At 50.1% G+C, this 24,664-nt stretch overlaps 1 protein-coding gene across 12 annotated transcripts in view; it reads left to right on the top strand.

The window, feature by feature from the left end:
• Positions 1-24,664, top strand: part of ANK1 (ankyrin 1) — a 67,469-nt gene that overhangs the window by 15,137 nt on the left and 27,668 nt on the right. For 7 of the 12 annotated variants that reach the window (XM_063175187.1, XM_063175191.1, XM_063175189.1 and 4 more), the window contains exons 2-11: positions 5,651-5,743; positions 15,211-15,312; positions 19,768-19,866; positions 21,173-21,271; positions 22,009-22,107; positions 22,602-22,787; positions 22,903-23,001; positions 23,250-23,348; positions 23,618-23,716; positions 24,389-24,586. In XM_063175187.1, the coding sequence (XP_063031257.1) occupies positions 5,651-5,743; positions 15,211-15,312; positions 19,768-19,866; positions 21,173-21,271; positions 22,009-22,107; positions 22,602-22,787; positions 22,903-23,001; positions 23,250-23,348; positions 23,618-23,716; positions 24,389-24,586 (1,173 nt within the window). Of the gene's footprint in view, positions 1-5,650; positions 5,744-6,169; positions 6,342-9,131; positions 9,323-12,101; positions 12,167-15,210; positions 15,313-19,767; positions 19,867-21,172; positions 21,272-22,008; positions 22,108-22,601; positions 22,788-22,902; positions 23,002-23,202; positions 23,349-23,617; positions 23,717-24,388; positions 24,587-24,664 lie in introns of those variants that run through there. The other 5 variants (XM_063175193.1, XM_063175195.1, XM_063175192.1 and 2 more) reach the window with 5 other exon arrangements.

The following is a 24,664-nucleotide window of genomic DNA, read 5'->3' as shown; positions in this document are numbered from 1 at the left end:
TGTCTCAGACAGAGAGTCCGAGCCAGCTGACTGTGATTGGCCATTAATTACCAAAAACCACATGAGACCAATCCCAGATGCACCTGTTGCATCTCACAGCAGCAGATAACCATTGTTTACATTTTGTTCCTGAGGCCTCCCAGCTTCTCAGGAGGAAGAAATCCTAAAGAAAGGATTTTGTAATAAAAGTTGTCTGCGACAAGGCAAGATCTGAGCTCTTTTCTCTGTCTGATGCTCAGGGGCAGAGCAGATTTCTGTCCAATCTGCCTGCCAGGTGGGAACATCTTTTCTCACAGGAGGTCAGTCTCTGCTGCCTCCAGGCATGCACTTGCAGCCAAGTGATGGAAATCTCTTGGTTTTGATGTTCCCAAACAGGCAAAACATCCAGGCATCTCTCAGTTATCAATAGACTTGCAGTGACAGCAGGAGCAGTGGATTCAGCAGGATCAATAGCTGGGGTGCATTAAGTGCAGCCTGAGAAGAGTCTTGTTACATCCTTCAGATGGTGCCTGTCTGAATGGAAGCTGAAATCTGCACCATGAGCAGTAATTAAGGAGCGATTTGCCCTTGGCCCAGATTGTGGGCATAATGCCAAATTCTGAGCTCCCAGAAGTGGGAATTTTCAGATTCAGGCTGAGTTAGGTGATGTTTTCTGCTCTCAGAGCTGCCTGGTCTCTAAGAGAGGTCAGACAGTGAGTGCTGATCCTGCAGAGATGTGCTCTGGCCCACTGGATAAGGGAGGTGGACGCAGAGGTTGCTTTGAACAACTTTATCTGTGCAGAAATCAGGATGGCACAGCATAAACAATGGGGCACGAACATTCCTCTCCTTTGGGAGCTTTGCAGCTCTTTCACGTCCTCACTCTGAGAATCTGACTTTCTGAATAAGTATAAATAAGGTAAATATGAGTATAAATCAGGTAAAGTATATAAGCAAAAAATGTAAGTATAAATAAGGTAAAGTATATCAGTATAAATAAGTAAAAAATATAAGTATAAATAAGGTAAAGTATATAAGTGTATAAATAGGTATAAGTAAAAAATATAAGTGTATAAACAAGGTAAATATAAGTATAAATAAGGTAAATATAAGTATAAATAAGGTAAAGTACATAAGTGTATAAATAGGTATAAGTAAAAAAAAATAAGTGTATAAATAAGGTAAATATAAGTATAAATAAGGTAAAGTATATAAGTATAAATAAGTATAAGTAAAAAATATAAGTATAAATAAGGTAAAGTATATAAGTGTATAAATAGGTATAAGTAAAAAATATAAGTGTATAAATAAGGTAAATATAAGTATAAATAAGGTAAAGTATATAAGTATAAATAAGTATAAGTAAAAAATATGAGTGTATAAATAAGGTGAATATAAGTATAAATAAGGTAAATATAAATATAAATAAGGTAAAGTATATAAGTATAAATAGGTATAAGTAAAAAATATGAGTGTATAAATAAGGTAAAGTATATAAGTATAAATAAGTACAAGTAAAAAATATAAGTGTATAAATAAGGTAAATATAAGTATAAATAAGGTAAAAATAAGTATAAATAAGGTTAAAAAGTGTGATGAGATTTTCAGTTGTGTTGCCTTGTTCAAATGATGAGCAAAAAGAACATTTGATAAGTCATGGTGAGATGCCAGAGAGGCACATGCTATGAAATTCTGCTCTGTATGAGTGCAGAAAGGGGAAAAAACCTGCTGAAACCTCTTGTTTTGGGGTTTGCTTCCTCTCCAAGAACTAAATCATGGTTGTGCTGGTACAAGGCAGTCTGCTCCATCTCCAAAGCCGTGCCTTTGGAGGAACAGGGCACAGTTCAGGGAACACAACCTCAAGAAGATCTATTCAATTTGTGTTTCTGGATTTCCCTTGGGAATCTCAGATTAAAGAGTTCTGCGCTGATAAATGACCACTAAATGGTTTCTCAGATCAGGGCTATGACAGGACGAGATTCCTAATAGCTGCTGAGCCTTGCAGATGGGTTTCTTTTCCACTGGCTTTCTTTTCTTTCATGCAGAGGCTTTCTTTTCCACTGGCTTTCTTTTCATTTGTTCTGTGCTTCTGCGTGCCAGTTTTGAGGCTGATTTGGAGAGATTTGGCTTCCCCATCAGCAACGAAGGAGATGGAGAGGCAGCTGGAGAGCGAGGGCTGGAATATTTGTGCGTGCAGCAAATCTTTGTCCCCCTCCCACCCCACCACATCGCACAGCTCCTCAGGGGGAAAGGTGAAGAGCATCCTTTACCCACTTATTTATGCCTGCATCACTGCTGCTCTCCCCCAACAGCAGGAAATAATGGCCTGACAGCATCTCTGCTGCGCTCTGTACCTGCTGTTACCCGTGGCTGGGCAGCAGCAGCGGCATTGCCAAACATTTAAATTATTCAGCTGCTGTTGTTGACTCAGCTTCGAAGCTGCGTTGATGTTTCCTGAGATAATGGCTCGCTGACTGGAGCCTGGGAGCCCCAGCAGGGGCACAGGGAGGGTTTTCCTCTCTAAGGAGAGAGGGGACAAGCTGGGGTAAGGTGAACCTGTGTGGGCATCCATGTCCTTGCACCAGGAGAGAGTGCAAGTGCTCAGGAGGGAGCAGCTCCCTTCATTTCTCAGCCTGGCCTCATTTCTCATTTCTCAAGTGGCTGAGTCCAGGAGGGGCTGTGCTTCCTTCCCTGGGCAAAGGCACATGCAGCTTCCTCAAAATATTCAAGCCCATTTTTACATTATTTACCTTTAAAGCCCATTTTTACATTATTTACTTTTTAAGCCCATTTTTACATTATTTACTTTTTAAGGCCATTTTTATGTTATTTACGTTTTAAGCCCATTTTCACATTATTTACCTTCCAAGCCCATTTTTATGTTATATACTTTCAAAGCCCACTTTTACATTATTTACTTTTCAAGCCCATTTTTACGTTATTTACTTTTCAAGCCCATTTTTACATTATTTACTTTTTAAGCCCATTTTTACATTATTTACTTTTTAAGGCCATTTTTACGTTATTTATGTTTTAAGCCCATTTTCACATTATTTACCTTCCAAGCCCATTTTTATGTTATATACGTTCAAAGCCCACTTTTACATTATTTACTTTTCAAGCCCATTTTTACGTTATTTACTTTTCAAGCCCATTTTTACGTTATTTACTTTCAAAGCCCATTTTTACATTATTTACTTTTCAAGCCCATTTTTACATTATTTATTTTTAAGCCCATTTTTACATTTTTTATTTTCAAAGCCCATTTTCACGTTATTTACCTTCCAAGCCCATTTTTACATTATTTACTTTTCAAGCCCATTTTTACGTTATTTACGTTTTAAGCCCATTTTCACATTATTTACCTTCCAAGCCCATTTTTATGTTATATACTTTTAAAGCCCATTTTTACATTATCTACTTTTTAAAGCCCATTTTCACAGGTTATTTACTTTTCTCCAAGGCGATGTGTCCGAGGTTCTCTGCTGCCCACATTCCGCCCCTCATTCCCTTTAAATGAGAGGAAGAACAGCTGAGGGCAGCCTGGCAGCAGCCAGGTTCTGGGCAGCCACTTCTCTGGTTACATGGCAGATACCAAAACCCAGGAAGGAGCCTTGCATTCCTTCACAGCTACATCATCTCACAGCTGAGGAGTTCCTCCAAAGGTCAGAGGCAGAACTGTGTATCTTGAAAACAAAAAAAATAATTCTAAATTTCTGACGGAGCTTCTCCTCACCCCTGGCTCTGTCTGCAGGTGCTGGAGTTCAGTATTTTCATCTCAGGTGTGAACCCCAAATGCAACAGCTCTGAGGCACTGGGGATGCTGAGCCTTGTCCCAGGATAAATTAATTTTCATGTGGCTATGCTAAGTTTTATAGCATCCAGTATTTAAGAGAATATTGGAACCTTGGCTTGCAAAAAACTCCCTAAAGCCCACTGAGGTGCCCAGATGTTGTTATTTGGTATTTTCACTGGAATTCTTGGTTGCTTTTTCTCTATGTGAATTTGCTCATTTTCAGGCAATATTCCTGTTTTTTTCTAGTGTAAATGATGTCCCTTTGCAGAGCCCCAGTTTAACTCAGTGTTGGCTTTTGTGAGGCACTGATAGACACTGGCTCTGTGTTGTATTGCACTAAATTCACGAGCAGCAGCATTTTTAGGGTGAACACAGAGTGCCAGGCAGGCAGCAGTGGCAGTGCCCATCCTTTGGCAACAAACATTTGAGCTGTACCTGAACTGGAGGTGGAGTCTGTTCTATTTCAAATATTAGAGGGAATCTGGGCCGTCAATGACTCTGGGCAAAGGGAAGTTGTTTTCCCCAGACTGAGGTAAGGACTCTGCTTTGCTCTAATGCTAAACTTGGTACAAAAATCTCAATTTCTATGTAATGCAAAGCGTTTTGCCATCCTAACACTCTATTGATCTCCTTTTCCTACCTCTCAGTTTATATAAGCTTTTCTGGTGGTGGGGCTGGGCTGTTTTATAGGAATTCCCTAGAGAGATTAACAGCTGGCAAAGCAGTTGTTTCTTCCTCAAAGCTGCAGATTTTAAAATCTGTATTTATCCCTATATTTCCCAGGCCTTTCCAGGTGTGATCATCTCAAGGCTGTGCATTCACTGGTTTGGCCCCAGGGCCTGGCTGGAAACGCCTTGTGTGGTATTTTTGGGGTCCCCAGGACAAAGGAAGGAATTGATGAATCCAACTCCGTGTTCTTAGAAGGCTAATTTACTATTTTATTTTATTTTATTTTATTTTATTTTATTTTATTTTATTTTATTTTATTTTATTTTATTTTATTTTATTTTATTTTATTTTATTTTATTTTATTTTATTTTATTTTATTTTATTTTATTTTATTTTATTTTGTAATGCTATCCTAAACTGTACAAAAGAATAGAGAAAGGATACAGACAGAAGGCTACAAAGAATGATAATGAAAACTCGTGACTCTCTCCAGAGTCCTGACAGAGCCTGACCATGATTGGTCATTAAGTTAAGCAATTAAATTAAATTAAACACTTCACATGTTGTATAAACAATCTCCAGACCACGTTCCAAAGCAGCAAAACACAGGAGAAGCAAATGAGATCATATTGTTTTCATTTTTCTCATAAACACTTCAAATGTTGGATAAACAATCTTCAACCACATTCCAAAGCAGCAAAACACAGGAGAAGCAAATGAGATAATGTTGTTTTCATTTTTCTCTGAGGCTTCTCAGCTTCCCAGGAGAAGAAATCCTGGGTAAAGAGGATTTTTCAGAAAGTATGACAGTGACCCACCTTGTCCTTCTTGACTCTTTACGTGGCAAAAGGTGAATGGTAGCTGGAAATAGAACCCAAGCTGAGGGAAAAGGGGTTTTTCAGAATGTGTGACAGTGACACACCTTGTCCTTCTTGACCCTGTGAGTGGCAAAAGGTGAAGGGTAGCTGGAAATAGAACCCAAGCTGCGCGTGGGTCCCCAGCAGCACCCCAAATCCTTTGCCAGGCTGGCCCAAATGCAGCGCCTGGAGCCAGGATGGAGCACCTGGAGCAAAGCACGAGGGGTGAGCCCTGCCAGGCTGGCCATGGTGGCCCTGCAGGGTCACCCCAGGAAAGGGTGGGACGGGAGTGATCTCCAGGAGCTCTGATCCTCTGGACATTGGTGTGACTCCCTTGCGTGTCTTTCAGAGAGGGCATGCACCAACCACTGTGGACCCCTTGCCTTCTTGCTGCAAGCAAGGATCTCCTGAAGGGATGCTGGAGCAGGAGTCTGCTGTGCAGGTAGAAGGGGGGAAGGGGCGCGTTCGTTGTGTCGCAGCGGGCTCTGGGCCCTGCACAGAGCCTGGAGCTGCTGTCACCAGCCCTCATCTGCCACTTCAGCTCCATCTCGGTGTCCTCCATGTGGGACTGTGCCCCAGCCAAGCTTCTGCAGGGACCTGGGAGGAACCTCGGGTCTCCTGCTCGCTGTCTCCGGCACAGACCGCGAGACAGCGCAGTTCTGCCCACAGAGCTTTCATTTTGCTTCCTATTGCTGTAGTTTCATCTTCCCTTGGTCTGAAGGGCAGAGTTCATGCACACGGGCTCCTCAGACGTGTTTATGAAGTGTGGCCCGGGCGTGACACTCAATAAACACCGCCCAGCTCCTGACGTAGGACGGGCCACAATCTGCAGGCTCCAGACAGAATTTGTGCTGCCCTGCAGCCAGGTGTGTGAGTGCTGATAGGGTGCAAGCCCAGCTGCTGATAAACCTGCCCCAGCCCGCTCATGCTTGGTTCTGGCTGCAGCATTCAGCACTGGTGGGTTGATGGGAGCTGCAGACGGGCCGTGCAGGGCGAGCTGACCTTCTCCTGCAGGGATGACATGCTTGCATTGCCTGAGGGTGAGTACTTGGGCATGGCCAGGGCTTCCTTGGGCAGCAAAAGAGGAGAGGATGGTTCACCTGAGGGAGTTTAGGTATATTGTGATTATTTAGGTGTATTCAGTCCAAAGATAATGCCTCTTCTCCCCAAACAGCTGCTGCTAAATAGACCTCAGGGTTTGCTGCCCTTCTTAGGTCACTGACAACTTACCTAAGGTCATCCTTGGAGCCAATGGTATTGAAAACTGGTCTCTCTGTGCTGTATTTGCCTTGTCCCTCTCACCACTGCTTTACTGGCAGAAGGGAGATGCCCTGGGTGTTGTGTTTTTGCAGTATTGTGATGGTAAATGTTGGTTCCTGTTGTGTGGTCACCTTCCAGCCCCGGGACAGGTGCACAGGGTGGTGTTTCTGTCTCAGCACAGCGCTGTGCTGGCTCTGCTCTGGAGCAGGTGGCTGTGCTGCAAAGGCTTTGCTTGCATGTCCTGGCAGAGATTTATTTATTGCCAGGCCTGTGCTTCTGGTGCTTTTCTGTCACTGCTTTCTGCCCTGCATGGCTTCCCCAAGCAAGGCTGGCTTGAGGCTCAGGACAGTAACTCTGTGGTAGCCACAGCACAGGGGTGTCACCCTGGTTTTTTAAGATTTTCTGAGCCTTCTGGTGTTGGCATCCTTGTAGTGAACTTTCTCACGCGCTTTCTGTAAATAACTCATTGTTTTACATTCCTTTATAGAAGAGTTGATGGGCTGTTGGTTTGCCCAGTGTCACTGGAGAGGTGGCACTGTCACCCTCCAATCCACTGTCACTTTTGGAAATCTATAAATGTTAGAGTCAGAAAATAAACTTCCCTTTTTTCTCCTGTAAATATCTCATTGTTTTGCATTCCTTTATGGAGGAGGAGAAATTTGGTAGACTGTTGGTTTGACCAGTGTCATTGGAGAGGTGGCACTGTCACCCTCCAATCCGCTGTCACTCTTGGACAACTATAAATTTTAGAGACGGAAAATAAATTTCCCTTTTTTTTTTTCTTCATTTTGAGAGCAGCAGTGTGTGCTTGTGTTGTTTTGTGTCCTACTGTGACACCCCCAGCATGCAGATCCCTGCAGAAAAACCCCTTTTGAGCACTTTGTGCATGCAGGGAAAGCAGGTGTGGACTCATCCTGCTGGAGGGAACGAGCAGGGGATGAGTCAGAGCAGACTGCAGGAATCAGGAGCAGTTTATAAAGCACAGGAAAGAAAAGGAAGATCCTGCACAGGGCAGCTGGGCAGATCCTGATGGTGTGATCTGGGCTCCAGCCCCTCACCTGAGGGCACTGACAGAGCCCAGGGCAGGTCCAGAAGCTGTGTCTTAGTCCCAGGCTGACACCAGCGCTCATCTCTGATCCCCCCTTGCCCTGAGCCCTCTCAGCTCCCCAGTATTCACTGCCCAGACCCGCCTGAGCCATGCCATGGCCCAAAAAAGGCAGAGCATCAGGAAGGCAGCAGGGAGAAAGCTCTGCTGCTGCATCTCTTGGCAGCTGGAAATGTTGTGGTGCTATTAGCAGAGGTGTAGTGCCTGAGCAGAGAGCTCTCATGTATTGTCTTCAGTCACAGTCTGTATATTTTTTGATGAGGTAAAAATAGCTTTTCTTTTTCAGGATATGCAGAGAGCAGAGGCTCCTGCTAACATCAAAGGAGAGTGACAGCTTTCCCCTGGGTGTGCGTGGCCTCAGCTGGCAGGAGCAGCAGCTCTGTTAATTCTTGCCTCTCTGTGAGAGGAGAAATGTGAAAGGGAAGATGTTCTGCTCTCCTTTCCCTGTTCTGCTCTCTGGACCAGCCTCTGTTTCACTCCACACTGCTGCTGGAGACCCAGCACTGTATTTCAGAGGGAAAAGGATAGTTTGCAAGTGATAGTTTGCAAAAAAAAGAACAAGATCTTGAACATGTTCCTTAGAAAATCCATTAGGCAGCAGGCAGGTGCTCTCTGTTAATTCTTGCCTCCATGTGAAAGGGAAGATGTTCTGCTCTCCTTTTCTTGTTCTGCTCTCTGGACCAGCCTCTGTTTCACTCCACACTGCTGCTGGAGACCCAGCACTGTATTTCAGAGGGAAAATGATAGTTTGCAAGTGATATTTTGCAAATGATAATTTGCTAATGACAGAACAAGGTCTTGAACACGTTCCTTAGAAAATCCATTGGGCAGGTGGATTCACAGAGCTGCAGCCCCCCAGGGATCCTTATCAGGAGCATCGCCCTGCTGGCTGGGGGCATCTCCTGGCTGCCTTGCTGTGTGCAGATTAAGCTGTTTGTGATATCTGCCCTGCCCACAGCCCTGGACCTGTTCCAGCCAGCGAGGGGGAGCCGTGAGCAGGGCAGGAAGGAGTCAAATGGCAACGCAGGTGGCTGAAATTGCTCAGTTAACCTTCACCCTGAGCTGCACCACCAGCGGCAGCCCAGAGCTGCCTCTCCTGTTCAGAGTGCACAAAAATGGGCTTTCCACAAGCTCACTGCTCCTGATTATGTAACGGTGGAGAGGCCAGCCTGATGCTGGCACCGGAAAGCTTGCCCTCTCTTCAGCACTGCAAAAATGCCAATTGACAGGTTGCTTCCCTTCCCACAAACCTGCCAGGGCCTTCCTTCCCTGTTCCATCTCCTTTGGGATTTCTCCTTTGCCAGCTGTGTCTTCTCCAGCTCTATCCTTGGCACGGGAATGCGAACACATCTTCCACGTCCTGCATGCCCTGATTCACCTGCTGCAAGATGGTTGAGCTCCCCCTTGCACCCTGCTCTGGGGATCAGCCCTGTTGGGGCTGTTGTGAAACCTCCACCGAGCAGAAACGAGCATGGGCAAAGGGTTTGCTCAGGCTGGTGCATGAAATGAGGCCAAACTCGCCTGGCAGGTGCCTTCCAGAGATGATTTCTTGTGCCTTGACTCCCATCATGGCTCCCATCTGCAGACCTGTGCTAAATCACGTGAGGGTGATGGCAGAACGGAGCTTGGGCATGTGGATTTATCTGCCTTGAGTGGGTAAGGGTGAGGATGATGAAGGAATAGAATTTAAGCATCTGGGTTTATCCTTTCATCAGATGGATTTTTTTTCCAATGGTTTTGCTTTTCTCCTTTTTCCTGGGCGTGCAGTCTCTGCCTGCTCCCTGTGTTCTGCTGGCTGGCTGCCTGGGGCTGTGCTGCTGTGGCCTCTCAGGAGAAGCTGTGTTCTGCTGAATGCTGCCTTCCACTCAGAAGGCAGGGTTTGTTTCTGCTGCAGGGCCCAGTTTCTGTTAATAGAGACAGGAGAGAAAGTTCCTGCGGGAGAGACAGCGTGGCTTCTGTTTCTGAGCGCCTGGAGTTGAATTTCCTCTCTTCCCTGATTTTCCTATGGATTTTCCTATGTTATCCCTAACTGCTCTTAATCTTAGCAGCTCTTCTAGTGTGTTTTGAGGCCTGACAAATTCTCCTCACCTGGTGAGAGAGGAACTGAGGTTATCAGCTGCAGAATTGTGCGGTTGATATAGAGTTCCAAATGAGCACTGGCTCCAGAGACACTCCTAGGCTGGACAGTTCCTCAAAAGTTAAACCACCACACTGATGTGAGGTTTTGGTGTTTCTGCTGGAAATGATGCCTCAAAGGTGAGGATCATGCCCACTGTTGGGCACAAGCCCACGTGAGCAAGGAGATGCCCAAGCCTGCTGCCCTTGGCAAGGGTTTATGACACATCCTCAGCTGGCAGAGCTGACTTTGGGCTCCAGAACACCGGCTTTAGGAGCTGGGTGACCTCTGAGATGTGAGCTGCACCTTTCCACAGCATCTAGACAGGATGCCCACGGCAATATTGGCGCCAGGGTTAGGGTTTGCATCTCGCTGCCAGTCCTGGTGTTATTTGGCTGTTGGGTGCTGTGAGCTGCCCAGAATTCTGGTGATTCCCTGCTGGACCTCCTGCCTGCTGCTCCACGAGTGTCAGCTGGGCTGAAGGGATGAGTGGGCACACAGGATGAAGAGGGCAATGCAGCAGGGTGTGTGTGTGAGTGTGTGTGTGTGCCAGGCTGGAGCAGTGTGGGGAGCTGCTTCTTGACTCTCCTTGTGTCCCAGAAAACGCCGTGAGATCATCACAACTCATCTGGGCTTGGAAATCGTCGGCTTGCAGCATCTAACAGCTCACACAGAGCGGGCTCCTGCCAAGTGTGGCCGCCCTGGATGCAGAGACCCTCCCTTGTGTTATCAGTGAGGAGCAGCAGGAGTTTATGAGAGCTCCTCCCTGGGTGTGAGGAGCTGCTAGGAGAGATTAGAGCAGGAGCTGGCTGCGACCAGACACACGGCAGGCTCACAAACCTCTGAGTGCAGCCTTGAAATCCATCCTGAGTTCGACTTCTTCGCTCTGGAGCCTTGGCCACGGCTGCAATGCAATGGGCTCGTGTGGTTCCATTATTGCTGTGAGAGGAGGAGGAAACCTGGGAAAAGGGGCAGAAAAAGCCTCTCCTCAGGGCCAGGGGAGGGTGTGATGAGAATAAATTGACTCTGAAACCAGGACAGAGGGAAAGGGAACATTTAGATTGTCAGCAGACAGGGGGAGATTTTTCCTGAAGGAAAAGAAAGGGAGGGAGAGTAGCAGCACAGTCTGATGCGCTGTCCTGAGTTTTGACTTTAGAAGGTCTTGGAGCACTTAAAGCCCTGATCTGAGGCTTCTCTCTTGTAGAACTGCTGCCAGCAGCCCCCTGACACTTCACAGCTTGGATGTCTGTAGAGCATGATGCCTGTGTTTAGGATTTAGCAAATTCCACCTGAGAGTGCAAGAGGTTCACAACAGCAAGTGGGGCAGCTTTGATTTCTCCCCTGGAATATCCCCATCCTGGAAAATTGCTGGGCAGGCAGAGGAGAATGGAAAGAAAGGGAGAACCAGCAGAGGCAGTTTCTGCAAAGGAAAACCAGCAGAGGCAGTTTCTGCATCTGGAAGCACAGGGGCACACGGGGAGTGCCTGTGTGCTGTGCTGAGCTCTGTGCCTGTCAGAGGGTGCTGATAACGTGTGTCTGTGCCTGGGTGAGTGGGATGTGTGTGTGTGTGTCTCCTCCATGTGCACATCACCCTGTGGTCACAAGGTGTCTGCGCTCCTTGCTGTCCTTTTTGCTGAAATTTGGGAGGTGGCAGCGACCCAGCCTGTGCTTCCATTTCCCGGGGAGCAGATTGCCCTGACAGACAGACAGAAAGGAGGACAATCTGACTGTGGATCTGCTTTTATCTGAGCTGAGCTATTCCATCCTCCCTGGCGGGATGGATTGCTGGTGTCTGGTGCCCTGCGCCCTCTCTGTGCATCTCTGGAAGGCTCATGCTGAGCATGGGCAGCAAAAGGCAGCACCTCTGACACGTCCCAGCCTTGGCACCTTCTCCAAGGGCATCCAGAGGGATGGAGGGAGCTCAAACCCTCTCCTCTGTGGCAGGAGTTACCTGTGGGCATTTCTGTGGGGCTGCTTTTCCTCTGCTGCTCCAAGGTGGTACCTGTGAGTCTCCAGGCTCCTGGGCACATTTGTGGGGCTGCTTTTCCCCCTGCTGAGGTGGTACCTGCAGCTCTGACCCCCTCCCTGCGCCTGGCAGCGGCCACATTTGCTTTCCGGAGGTGCCTCGGTATTAAATATCCTGTCTGACACAGTAATGGAGAGAAAATGAACAAATTCCATTAGCAGTTGGCGATCCCCGCAGGGTCTGCATTGGAGGGAGGACGGAGCCTGTATTTTTAGCTAGAATGCAATGTAACTCACTGGCTCTCTCAAAGCTGGGGAGTAGATAACCAAGGAGGCAGAGAGGGGACACCAGGCTCAGGTTTCAGCCGAAGTGCCGGGCTATGGCAGCACGAAAGGGCAGGTCCGGTCCAGACGTGGCTGTGAGTACCCAGCACACTTCTCCTCCGCGCCCACACACACCTCTGCTTTGCTTTTCTGCTTTGCTCTCTGCTTGTAGTCTCTGCTGCTGGGCGTGCTGGGCCTTTGGGAGCCCCTCTGCTCCTACAGGGCCACGCAGAGCTTTACCTTTAATCCTCAGAGCTCCATGTGTGTCCCACGGATGGCAGAGCCTGGCCGAGCCGTGCTTTGATTTTCCAGGGCTTTGCTGCCTTGTGGTCGGTCCTGCCCTGAGAAGCAGAGGCTTCCAGCGGTGTCTGGAGCTGGAAAAGCTCTTTGCATTCAGCCTGTTGCTTGAAGCTGTCGGTGTTTCCTCGCTGGACCCCAGCTCAGGGCGTGAATGTGCATTTCTGAGCGCGGCGCTGCTGCTGCTGCTGCCTCTGTGTGAGCAGAGCAGGCACCGAGGTGCTGTGTTGGCTGTGCATTCCCAGCCCTCCAAAGGCTCAGCCCTGCTGTCCATTCCCAGCCCTCCAAAGGCTCAGCTCTCCCATGCATTCCCAGCCCTCCAAAGGCCCATCTCTGCTGTGTTTGCTGTGCATTCCCAGCCCTCCAAAGGCTCAGCTCTCCCATGCATTCCCAGCCCTCCAAAGGCTCAGCCCTGCTGTGTCTCCCATGCATTCCCAGCCCTCCAAAGGCTCAGCCCTGCTGTGTTTGCTGTGCATTCCCAGCCCTCCAAAGGTTCAGCCCTGCTGTGTCTCCTGTCCATTCCCAGCCCTCCAAAGGCTCAGCTCTCCCATGCATTCCCAGCCCTCCAAAGGCTCAGCCCTGCTGTCCATTCCCAGCCCTCCAAAGGCCCATCTCTGCTGTGTCTCCTGTCCATTCCCAGCCCTCCAAAGGCTCAGCCCTGCTGTGCTTCCCATGCATTCCCAGCCCTCCAAAGGCTCAGCTCTCCCATGCATTCCCAGCCCTCCAAAGGCTCAGCTCTCCCATGCATTCCCAGCCCTCCAAAGGCTCAGCCCTGCTGTGTCTCCTGTCCATTCCCAGCCCTCCAAGGCTCAGCCCTGCTGTGCTTCCCATGCATTCCCAGCCCTCCAAAGGTACAGCCCTGCTGTCCATTCCCAGCCCTCCAAAGGCTCAGCCCTGCTGTGTCTCCTGTCCATTCCCAGCCCTCCAAGGCTCAGCTTGCTGTGCCTCCCATGCATTCCCAGCAGCCCTGCTGTGAACCTGGGGTCTCTGCTCTGAGCTGGGCACGGGCAGAGCCAGCTGGCGCAGGAGGGGATGGGATCAGCACCTGCTGCTGCTGCTGCTGCTGCTGCCCTCCAGCCCTGTCCCTCTGACCCAGGGGCTGCCCCACAGGGCCCGTGGCACCTTGCCACCCTGGCCTGAGCTCTGTGCCTGATCACCCTCTTCGTGGCCCTTAGTCTATAGCAGGAGCGGGGCATGGCTGCCTTCCTCCCTGGTAGGGGTGTCAGGCAGAAAGGATGGGCTGGGGGAGGCGGATGGAGGAGGCCAGAAGGCATCCAGAGCCCCAATTCAAACGTCTGAGAGTGCAAAGAGAAGGGAAGAGAGGAGCCCTGAACCTCTCCTAATCCAGGATCTTCCTGACCCTGGATGCTCCTCTGCAACCAGGCTGTGGGCTGGAGGAGGCCAGAAGGCATCTTTGGAGTTGTGCTGCTCCAAACCCCAATTCAAATACCTGAGTCTGCAAAGAGAAAGGAAGAGAGGAGCCCCGAACCTCTCCTGATTTAGATTGTCAGCATCATCCTCCCTGCTATGCCCCCAGGGCTTTTGTCTCTGCGGTGCTTCCAGCTCCTGCCCAGGAGTTTCCTAACTCTGGATGCTCCTGGGCAATACAGGATGGCTTGGGGTGGCAGGACAGAAGCTCTCCTAGCACAGGAGGCCCCTTGGTCAGTCCTGATGTAAATGGTACAAGAGGGGCTCTGATTTTCTCTTGGAGATGAGGACAGAGGAGTGTGTGCTGCACCCATGCTATGATGGTGGTCACAGGGGTCTTAGGATGAGAGAGGGATGTAGATCGGATTCCATGTTTCAGAAGGCTTGATTTATTGTTTTAAGATATATATTACATTAAAACTACAATAAAAGAATAGAAGAAGGAAAAGGTTTCATCAGAAGGCTGGCTAAGAATAGAAAAGAAGAATCAACAAAGATCTGTGGCTCAGAGAGAGGGAGCCAGCTGGCTGTGATTGGCCATTAATTCCAAACATCCACATGAGACCAATCACAGATCCACCTGTTGCATCCCACAGCAGCAGATAACCATTGTTTACATTTTGTCCCTGAGGCCTCCCAGCTTCTCAGAAAGAAAAAAAATCTTAAAAGAAAGATTTTACACAATAAAGATGTCTGCGACACCCATGCCATGGATCTGGTGGCTCTGGGCTGCACAGATCCCTTTGGGCTGGCACATTCCAGTTACCAGCTCAGGTTCCCACACCCACAGACCCACATCACTGCATTTCCACCCCTCCAGTGAGCCATGCCATCGTCTCCATTTGCTGCCTCACACTGCTAAGTGGTGCTGCTCAGAGTATTGCTGCGCCTTGCCTGGGCTGGCTGTGGTGTGGCAGGGAAGCACTGCCAAAACAAGAGAGTTGGGAAGCACTGCCAAAAGGCAGAGTTGTGTCTTTCCCAGCTGTGAGGTGCTCAGCTGGGGCTGTTCTCCCTGGTGCTGGTGCCCAAGATCACCTCTGTTATTACTTCTGGAGGAGGGTAGGGGTGGGTTCATCACAGCTCCATCAGTGCAGTTCCTCAGCCCAGGTTATATGGGGGTTTTCTGGGCCAAGAGAGGCTGCCATGGTGGCAGGAGCTCCCTCCGTGCTGCCCCCATATTGTGACAGAACAACCTTCAGACCTTCTGCCCCATCATCCGGATGCTCTTCATTTATAGTCCAGCTCCCAGCCCTTCTTTCTCCTCAGCCTGCCCCACTGTGACTTTTCCTGCCTTTTCTGCCTGGTCTGTGTCGTTCTGTTCTCTGCAGCTGAGTGAAGAGCTGGCCCAGTGCTGGTGGTGGGGGAGAACAAAGCGGGCTCTGAGTTTCATGCTTTTTCCTTTTTTGTCCCCAAGGCTGATGCTGCAACCAGTTTCTTGAGAGCTGCGAGATCTGGGAACCTGGACAAAGCCTTGGATCACCTCAGGAATGGGGTAGATATTAACACCTGTAACCAGGTAGGTGAAACACACGGGGCTTCTGGTACTATCTCGAGTTAATGGGAAATGTGGCTGGCCAGAGGAGCAGTGGTTTTTGGGGCCAGGAGGGCAGCAATAGCTGTAAAGAGCATGGATGTACTGGCTGGGGCATAGCAAAGGACATTAACAGGTAAGCAGAGAGGGCTCCTTGAGTGTGACAAGCAAATGGGACACTTGGAAGAAGCTCAGCTGCTTCTCAGAGGGCAGAGCAGCTGTGGAGAGCAGCACAGTGAAGAACATCACAAAAATAGCTCGTGGGGATTATTCCCCTTGCCCGCAGTGCTGAGGATTTTGAATTCCTAGAAGCTGCAGCTCACCACGAGCAGTGAATGTTTGCAAAGTGCCAGTTGTGGTTTGGGAGGTGCTGGGCAGGAGGAGCCCTCCTCAGGCTGCACAGAAATAGAGCAAAGAGCTGCAGGCGCTGAGGAATTGTTTGCACATCATCATCATCATCATCATCATCAGAACATTCTGTGTCTGTGCAGCTGCACGTGGCTGAGGCCGAGGTGGGGCAGAGGCTGCAGGGACAGGTTCAGGGGGTTTAGGCTGAGTGATGTGTGCTGTCCCTGCTTTGTGGAGCTGCTGGGGGGGCTGACTCAGCAGGCAGCACAAAGGAGCTCTCATCTATTTCAGTCCCCAAACCAAGGGAAGCTCAGACCTGGTTTGTGCTGCAGCAGTCGCTGGGGACTGTGACGGTGCTCACAGGGGTTCTTGGATTGGGGAAGAGACGAGGATCTGACTCCGTGTTTCAGAAGGCTTGATTTATTATTTTATTATATATATTACATTAAAACTATACTAAAAGAGTAGAAGAAAATGTTCCATCAGAAGGCTGGCTAAGAACAGAATAGAAAAGAAAGAATGATAACAAAGGTTTGTGGCTCGGACTCTCTGAGCCAGCTGGGCTCTGATTGGCCATTAATTAGAAGCAACCACATAAGACCAATCACAGATGCACCTGTTGCATTCCACAGCAGCAGATAATCATTGCTTACATTTTGTTCCTGAGGCCTCCCAGCTTCTCAGGAGGAAAAATCCTAAGGAAAGGATTTTTCATGAAAATATATCTGCGACAGGGGACAGGGTCCCACAGGGCGGGCAGAGTGCACCAGGGATATTCACTCATTTCCAGAGCAAACCCAAGAGGAGAGGGAGGATTTCTACATCCACTGGTCCTGTTAATGCTCCAGCTCAGAGGGGTGTGGGGTTCTGGAGAAGGCTCTGTAAAGAATCACAGCAGGGTGACTCATCCACAAGCTAAAAATGATGGCTTTGAACTTCTCCTCCACCAAAGACATGGTCTGGTTGACTTCTTTGAACTCTTCTTCACCAAAGAGATGTTCTGTCATCAGCTATCTCCACTGATAAGCTTCAAGTCCTGCTCCCAGCCAGAATTCTGGTGCTGGTGAGGGTGTTTAACACTTTGATGGGAAGAAAATGGCTGCAGCAGTATGAGGCTGCCCTCTCAGTGGTGTCTCTGCCCTGGTTCCTGCCATCTCCCTCAGGTTAGACGGCACTTTGGGGTTTCCACCTGAGGAATATCAGACCTGTGGGAAAGGTCCAACCTCACATGTCCTGTATAGAATAAAGAGGGATATATGTGGTCAGACCTATCCCACAAGTCCTGTATTCTGGCTCAAGTTCTGAGACCTTGACATGCCATCTGACCTTCATCCCGCCGACTTCACCTCCTCCATGGCTGCACCAGTGCCTCCATCACTCACCTTCCATGCTCCCAATTCCAGCATGCTCCCATCTCATCCACGAGGAGCTGCAGGGCTGAGGATGAGTGCCAGGACCCTCACCAGCATCGTGGTGGCACCTGGGTGCCCAGGACATGGTCTTTGTTGAGGTGGCCTGATGGGCAGCTCGGCTGGGACAGCCAAAGTGTGAAGTCTCTGTTTTAATTCTTCAGGGCTGCATTTGGCACATTGGTAGCTACTGGCTGGGGTTTCTGGGAATTATTTGCAGCATTCAGTGAGGAAAATACAGCACCCTTCAAACTGTGCACATCCTGTGGCAGTTTGGGGTCGGATGAGCTGTCAGGACAAAGCAAACGTGCAAAACAGCCTGGATTGCTCCTGGAGCAGAAATACCAATGGGCCAGCAATGGAAACAGTACTGTGTGATTGCTGCACAGATATTTGTTACAGCTTAATGATTTTTCACAGATTTATAGCATTCAAAAGGTTATTTGTGAATATTTTGCATAAAAGGTTTTATGGGCTGAGGGGAGCAGCGGAGCATCTGTGGTCTTGCTCTCCATTTGTTGGTTATGTGAGTGTACCTGAGAAAAAAACTGCATGTCTGTGGCCACTTATCACTTATAGGACTTGTGAGGTGTTATTATAATCAGTGATTATCTGTTTGGGGCTGTGTAGGTGTGTCCTCATCAAAGAAATGGGGTTTGGCCAAAGATGGACTCAGAGTAGTCAGACACGGATGGGGAGCACTGCCTTTCAGTGTTCTGAGGGTTTTACAGCATTCCCACCTCATCTCCCCTTGGAAGCAAACCTTTTTTCCTTTGGGCTTGATAGATCTGTGGTGTTGGTGTGAAGGAAGCCTGTGAGTTTTTAGGTTTTTGCTCATGGTGCTGTAATCAGAGTTGAGCAAAAGAATCTGTGACTCTTCAGCTACGATCCTGGGCAACTGGTTCTTTGGGTGAGAAAGAGTGGAAAACCTTTCTGCAGTCTGACAGCACTCCTGAAGCAGTTCTGAGTTTATCTGGAGTGCTGAGGGCTGGAACTGAGCCTGCCTGGGCATTTTCCTGCTCCCCTGCCAATATTTAGGTGGGGATGAAGCATTTCTGTGAAGTGACCCTCCAGTCAGGAGTTGAAACTCATGATTGGAAGGTGGAGTATTTGGGCAGGAATCCCTCTGCCATGCTCCAACACTGTGTAGGGGTGAGTAAACCTGGCACATCTGTCTGGGAGAAGTGAGGGACAGGGAGAAAAAGTGAAAATGCCCGCAGGTATTTAACCTCTTCTCCAGCAAATACCCCAGCCCTTTTGTTCACACGTGAGAAGTGGCAGAAATAACGGAGTAGAAGCTGTCTTAGTAGACATCATCATCATCATCATTATCATTATCATTGTCATCATCATCATCATCATCATCAGTCATCATCATCATCATCCCTGAGGGTGCTGTCTGAGCTGGCACCCCTCCTTCTGACAGCCTGGGGATGCTAAAGGGGCATTGGCCAGTGCTCTGCTCTTCAGGCTCCATGTGTAGGATAAAAACAGGCCAAACTGGGGCAGAGATGTTCCTGAGAAATCACTTGAGCTCTTTGGGAGCTTCCTGGAACCAATGACACAGCCAACACCTTCTCTACACTGTTTGCTGCAGCTGAAATCTGGGGGAACAAAGCCCAGCACGGGCTGCAGAACAAGGTGCTGGTGGGCACTCTGCAAGCCAGCTTCTGGCCTGGAGGCTCACAAACCACTGAGAATTAAATAATTAAATTTGGCTGCTGCTTGATGAAATCATTGTCCGAAGCAGGGCTTCTCACTGCACACCTGTCTAAATGTTAAAAACCTGACTGTGAGGAGGGGAACCCCATGGAAAGTCACTTGAGCAAAGACACAGTGGGTGTGCCATGAGCAAGGGAGGGCTGAAGCAGCTCCTGTGCCTCGAGCACACAGACACTGAGCTGTGATTCCACCCATCCATCCATAGGAAATTGCCAACGTGGGCTGCATGGTTTGCTCATGGAGAAGCCTCCAGCATTACTCAGCAACACAGTGATCAATTATGCGAGGTTTTCCTGGCAGCATGGAACTGTTGGTTGTGGCTATAGGACACGAAAAAACACAAGCACACACTGCTGTTCTCAAGGTGAAGAAAAAGGGAAGTTTGTTTTCTGACTCTAACATTTATAGATTTCCAAAAGTGACAGTGGGTCGGAGAGTGACAGTGCCACCTCTCCAATGACACTGGTCAAACCGACAGCCCATCAAATTTCTCCTCCTCCATAAAAGAATGCAAAACAATGAGTTATTTACAGAAGAAAAAAGGGAAGTTTAATTTCTGACTCCAACATTTATAGACTTCCAAGAGTGACAGTGGATTGGAGGGTGACAGTGCCACCTCTCCAGTGACACTGCACAAACCAACAGTCCATCAAATTTCTCCTCCTCCATAAAGGAATGCAAAACAATGAGTTATTTACAGAAGGTGTGTGAGAACGTTCACTACAAGAATGTCAACATCAGAAGGCTTAGAAAAATCTTAAATAAAACAGGGTGACAGTCGGTGGCACCATGGCTGGTGCTGGACGTCAGTGCAGGGCTCAAGGACAGGGAAATCCCTCCTGACCCCACCATCCTGGCCTTTCCCCAGCACAGGAGCTCAGAGCAGGGTGTTCCTCAGAGGGCTCCATCCCCAGATGATGATGATGGCTGATTCCCCTTTCCCCACCTTTGCTCCCTGCAGAATGGGCTGAACGCCCTGCACCTGGCCTCCAAGGAGGGCCACGTCAAAATGGTGGTGGAGCTGCTGCACAAGGAGATCGTCCTGGAGACCACGACCAAGGTAAGGACAGGGAAGCCTGGCCATGCTGGTGACAGCTCTGCACGCTGCCTGTGCTGCCAGGAACACCAGGAGTTGAGCAGTGATCATGGTGTTTGCTCTCAGCCCCTGTGATGGTGTTCACAGGGATTCTTGGCTGAGGGAAGAGATGAGGATTTGACTCAATGGGAAGGCTGATTTATTATTTTATGATGTATATTACATTAAAACTGTACTAAAAGAATAGAGGAAAGGATTTCATCAGTAGGCTGGCTAACAATAGAAAAAGAAAGAATGCTAACAAAGGTTTGTGGCTCAGCTCTCTGTCCGAGCCAGCTGTGATTGCCATTAATTAGAAACAACCACATGAGACCAATCCCAGATGCACCTGTTGCATTCCACAGCAGCAGATAATCAATGTTTACATTTTGTCCCTGAGACCTCCCAGCTTCTCAGGAGGAAAAACCCTAAGGAAAGGATTTTTCATAAAAGATGTCTGTGACAAGCCCCCAGAGTGGCTGTGCCAGTGCAGAGCTGCTGGGCTGGGCCCTAGGACCAGGCTCTGCTTTTGGCACAGGTTTGGCATCTCTTGGTGGGTGAGAGGTGCCTCTCCCCTGTGGGCTTCAGAGAGGAGGAGCATAAACCACAGCATGGGCTATTCCTGCCTTACCAGCATCTCCTCCAGGCTCTGCCCCACACGTTCCAGCCCTGAGATGGCCTCAATCCCATTGTCACAAGCCTGGGGAGCTCTGGTGCTCTGTAAATAACATATTGTTCTCTCAAGCATCACCACAGCAGGTGTGGTTTTTCTCTTGATGACAAGCAGGGCTGGCAGAGGAGCAGCCTCCAGCACAGGCTGAAGGGCTGTGAGAACAGGGGGAGGCTCAGTTGCCACCTCCCTGGTGCTCTCACAGGGCTCAGGACGCAGAGCAGGAGCTGGCATCGTGCCCCACCACCCAAAGGCACGAGCCAGGAGAGCCCGTGTGTGCATTTCCATCATCCCCGTGCTATCTGCTGGGATGCCTTGGCTGCCAAGGGTGCACACTGCAGCACTGCCAGCTCAGCTCCCCCGTCCTCCCCCCGCTGCTCATCTCACAGCACCTGACAGTGCACACAGCTCCTGCTGCCAGCAACTTCATGGGAGAGATGAAATCACTCTGCTCCTCCCTGGCCAGCAGAACGGGGAGGGTGGCTGGTTGGCTTGCAGCAGGGATGGCACACGCAGTGAGAGCTGCACGGCCTTCTAAAGGTTTTCAGCGTGTCAGGCCCACCTTTCCCTGGCATCCTGGGTTGCTTCAGCCCCTGAGGGCTGTTCTGTGGTGTTTTTCAGAAGGGAAACACAGCCCTGCACATCGCTGCCTTGGCTGGACAGCAGGACGTGGTGCGGGAGCTGGTGAACTATGGGGCCAACGTCAATGCGCAGTCCCAGGTAGGGTGAGCTGGTCTGGGACAGGGAGGCACAAACGTGTGTGATGGTGGTGTCCTCGTGGTGGGAACTGTGCCCAGCAGGGCTGTTTCAGCAGCCCTTTCCCTCAGTTCCAGCAATTTCCCTCCAGTCTTGCTCAGCAGCAAGGGCTTTCCATCAACTCCAGCAATTTCCCCTCCAGTCTTGTTCAGGGCTGCTCTGCCAGGCTCCTGAAAAGAGACAAGTGTGCAAATGGTGTGGAGGGATCTTGAGGCACATGGGAGGGATACCGGTGTGGTCTCTGTTGAGGGAATCCCTGTGAACACATACCAGAGTGCTGAATTTATCCTGAGAGGGCTTGTGGCTGATGTCTTCCTGGCAAAGCTTTGAGATCTCCAACAGCCCCTGCAGTTACACACACACTGCTTCCTTTGCTTTCTCTTCCCTGGGCCTGGTAGGGCTGAAAGCTCTTCAGGTTTTGCCTGATGGGAGAATTTCCCCTGAAGCTAGAGATAATACCAGCAGTGTCTCTTCTAAGTTGATTTTTTTTGAAGCACTGTTTGTTTCTGATATATGGAGCCTTGGGCTCCATCTCTCTGTGGTTGTTCCCCTATTGCCAGTTTTTTCTTCTTTTTCACCCCCACAATGGATGCTTCCTGCCCCTGACCTGTGAGAGTGGGTGTTGATGGGGTATAAATCTTTAAAGAACTCAGGAAACACAAGGAAGAGTTGTGTTGATGTCCATGGCCCTGTGTTTGCAGAAAGGCTTCACACCTCTGTACATGGCAGCACAGGAGAACCACCTGGAAGTTGTGAAGTTCTTGCTGGAAAACGGAGCCAACCAGAACGTAGCCACAGAGGTGAGATGTGATGGTGTTCACAGGGGTTTTCAGATTGGGGAAGAGATGAGGATCTGACTCCATGTTTCAGAAGGCTTGATTTATTATTTTATAATATGTATTACATTAAAACTATACTAAAAGAATAGAAGACAAGGTTTCATCAGAAGGCTGGCTAAGAATAGAATAGAAAGGAATGATAACAAAGGTTTGTGGCTCAGACTGGGCTGTGATTGGCCATTAATTAGAAACAACCACATGAGACCAATCCCTGATGCACCTGTTGCATCCCACAGCAGCAGATAACCATTGTTCACATTTTGTTCCTGAGGCCTCCCAGCTTCTCAGGAGGACAAATCCTAAGGAAAGGATTTTCCATAGGAGCTATCTGTGACAGTAAGATCCTTGGGGAGGAGCCCGTGGCCCCGACTGAGGGATGCAGTCCCTGGCTGATGATGTAGCCCCACGGCTGGGTCCTGCCACGGCTCCTGGATTCTCTCGCTTCTCCTTGGCAGGATGGCTTCACCCCGCTGGCTGTGGCTCTGCAGCAAGGGCATGAGAACGTGGTTGCCCACCTCATCAACTACGGGACGAAGGGCAAGGTGCGCCTGCCTGCCCTGCACATCGCAGCGCGCAACGACGACACGCGCACGGCGGCCGTGCTGCTGCAGAACGACCCCAACGCTGACGTCCTCTCCAAGGTGGGGGCTTTCCCTCTGCTCTCCCTGCCAGAGCAGCAGCTCGGCGTGCTGTGTTTATCCCCGGTTTCGGCAGGGAGCGTGTGCCTGGCTGGCTGATCCCTCCTTCTCTCCCTAGACTGGATTCACCCCTTTGCACATTGCAGCCCACTATGAGAACCTCAGCGTGGCGCAGTTGCTGCTGAACCGTGGGGCCAGCGTCAACTTCACACCCCAGGTGAGTGCAGAGGGAGAGGGACACTGGGGTTTGTGCTGCTCCAGCACCAGAGGAGGATGCTGTGCCTCTTCATCCATGCAGCAGCTGCCAGGGCACGCCAGAGCTGCACCGCCCCGTTGAACAAGCTGTTCCCCAGTGTTGTTCCTGGGCAGAGATGCAGCTCTCCCTGCCCTCTCTCCTTTGTTTGTTGCCTCGTTGAAGGAGGAGGGAGTGCTCCTTCCTGAGAGACTGTTCATTCCTCCTGACAGAATGGGATCACTCCCCTGCACATCGCGTCCCGCCGGGGCAACATCATCATGGTGCGGCTGCTGCTGGACCGTGGGGCCCAGATAGAGACCAGGACCAAGGTGAGAGCGCTCTGAGCACTGCCACCTCCCTCCCTGGGCTCCCTGTGCCCAGTGCTCACCCTGCAAACACGCTGCTGGCACTGGGAGACCTCTCTGGTGCACTAAGGGGATGCACCAGGTTTTTGGAGAAGGCTGCATGGCTACAAAGGCGTGCCCTGGGAGCTGAGGTTTTGCCTTATTTTTCAGACAAAGTCCCTGTTAGCCCTCTAGCTGAGGGAACCCTGCCCTTCCACGCCATACTGAGCCCCTGAACCCTCCTCTCTCCCCAGGATGAGCTAACCCCTCTCCACTGTGCAGCACGCAATGGACACGTGAGGATTGCAGAGATCCTCCTGGACCACGGGGCTCCCATTCAAGCCAAAACCAAGGTACCCAGTGGCTTGGTGTGATTGGTGCCAGGTCCCAGGGCAGCACAGTGGGGTAACAAGCTGTGCACAGTTGCTGGATGGCAACCCATGGCTGGCTTGGGGCTTTATTTGCCCTTATGAGGCATTAGGAGCTTCCTGCCCTATTTGGCCCTAGCTGGACTCCTTTGCCTTGAGGCTCTGCTCTGTTGTTCTCCATGGTTCTCCATGGTTCTCCATGGTTGCAGAATGGAGAATGGTTGCAGGATTGTTGCCCATCCACATGGCAGCCCAGGGTGACCACCTGGACTGCAGGGTGGGATGCCTGGACCCCTCATGGCCCAGCAAGGCAGGGGCAGGGTGGGATGCCTGGACCCCTGGTGGCCCAGCCTTGAGGCTCTGCTTCATGGTTCTCCATGGTTCTCCGTGGTTCTCCATGGCTCTCCATGGCTCTCCATGGTTCTCCGTGGTTCTCCATGGTTCTCCGTGGTTGTCCATGGTTGTCCATGGTTCTCCATGGCTCTCCATGGTTCTCCATGGCTCTCCATGGCTCTCCGTGGCTCTCCATGGTCCTCCATGGTCCTCCATGGCTCTCTGTGGCTCTCCATGGTCCTCCATGGCTCTCCATGGTTCTCCATGGCTCTCCATGGTTCTCCATGGCTCTCCGTGGCTCTCCATGGCTCTCCGTGGTTGCAGAATGGCCTGTCGCCCATCCACATGGCGGCGCAGGGCGACCACCTGGACTGCGTGCGCCTGCTGCTGCAGTACAGCGCCGACATCGACGACATCACCCTGGACCACCTGACACCCCTGCACGTGGCCGCTCACTGCGGGCACCACCGCGTGGCCAAGCTGCTGCTGGAGAAGGGGGCCAAGCCCAACTCCCGAGCCCTGGTGAGGAGCGGAGGGTGGGCTGTGGTGATGTTCACAGGGGTCTCAGGTTGAGGGACAGGACTTTATGTTTTAGACGAT

This window comes from Melospiza melodia, chromosome 23, assembly GCF_035770615.1.
Source record: "Melospiza melodia melodia isolate bMelMel2 chromosome 23, bMelMel2.pri, whole genome shotgun sequence".
Taxonomy (NCBI): domain Eukaryota; kingdom Metazoa; phylum Chordata; class Aves; order Passeriformes; family Passerellidae; genus Melospiza; species Melospiza melodia.
This window is presented reverse-complemented; position numbering and strand designations above follow the sequence as displayed.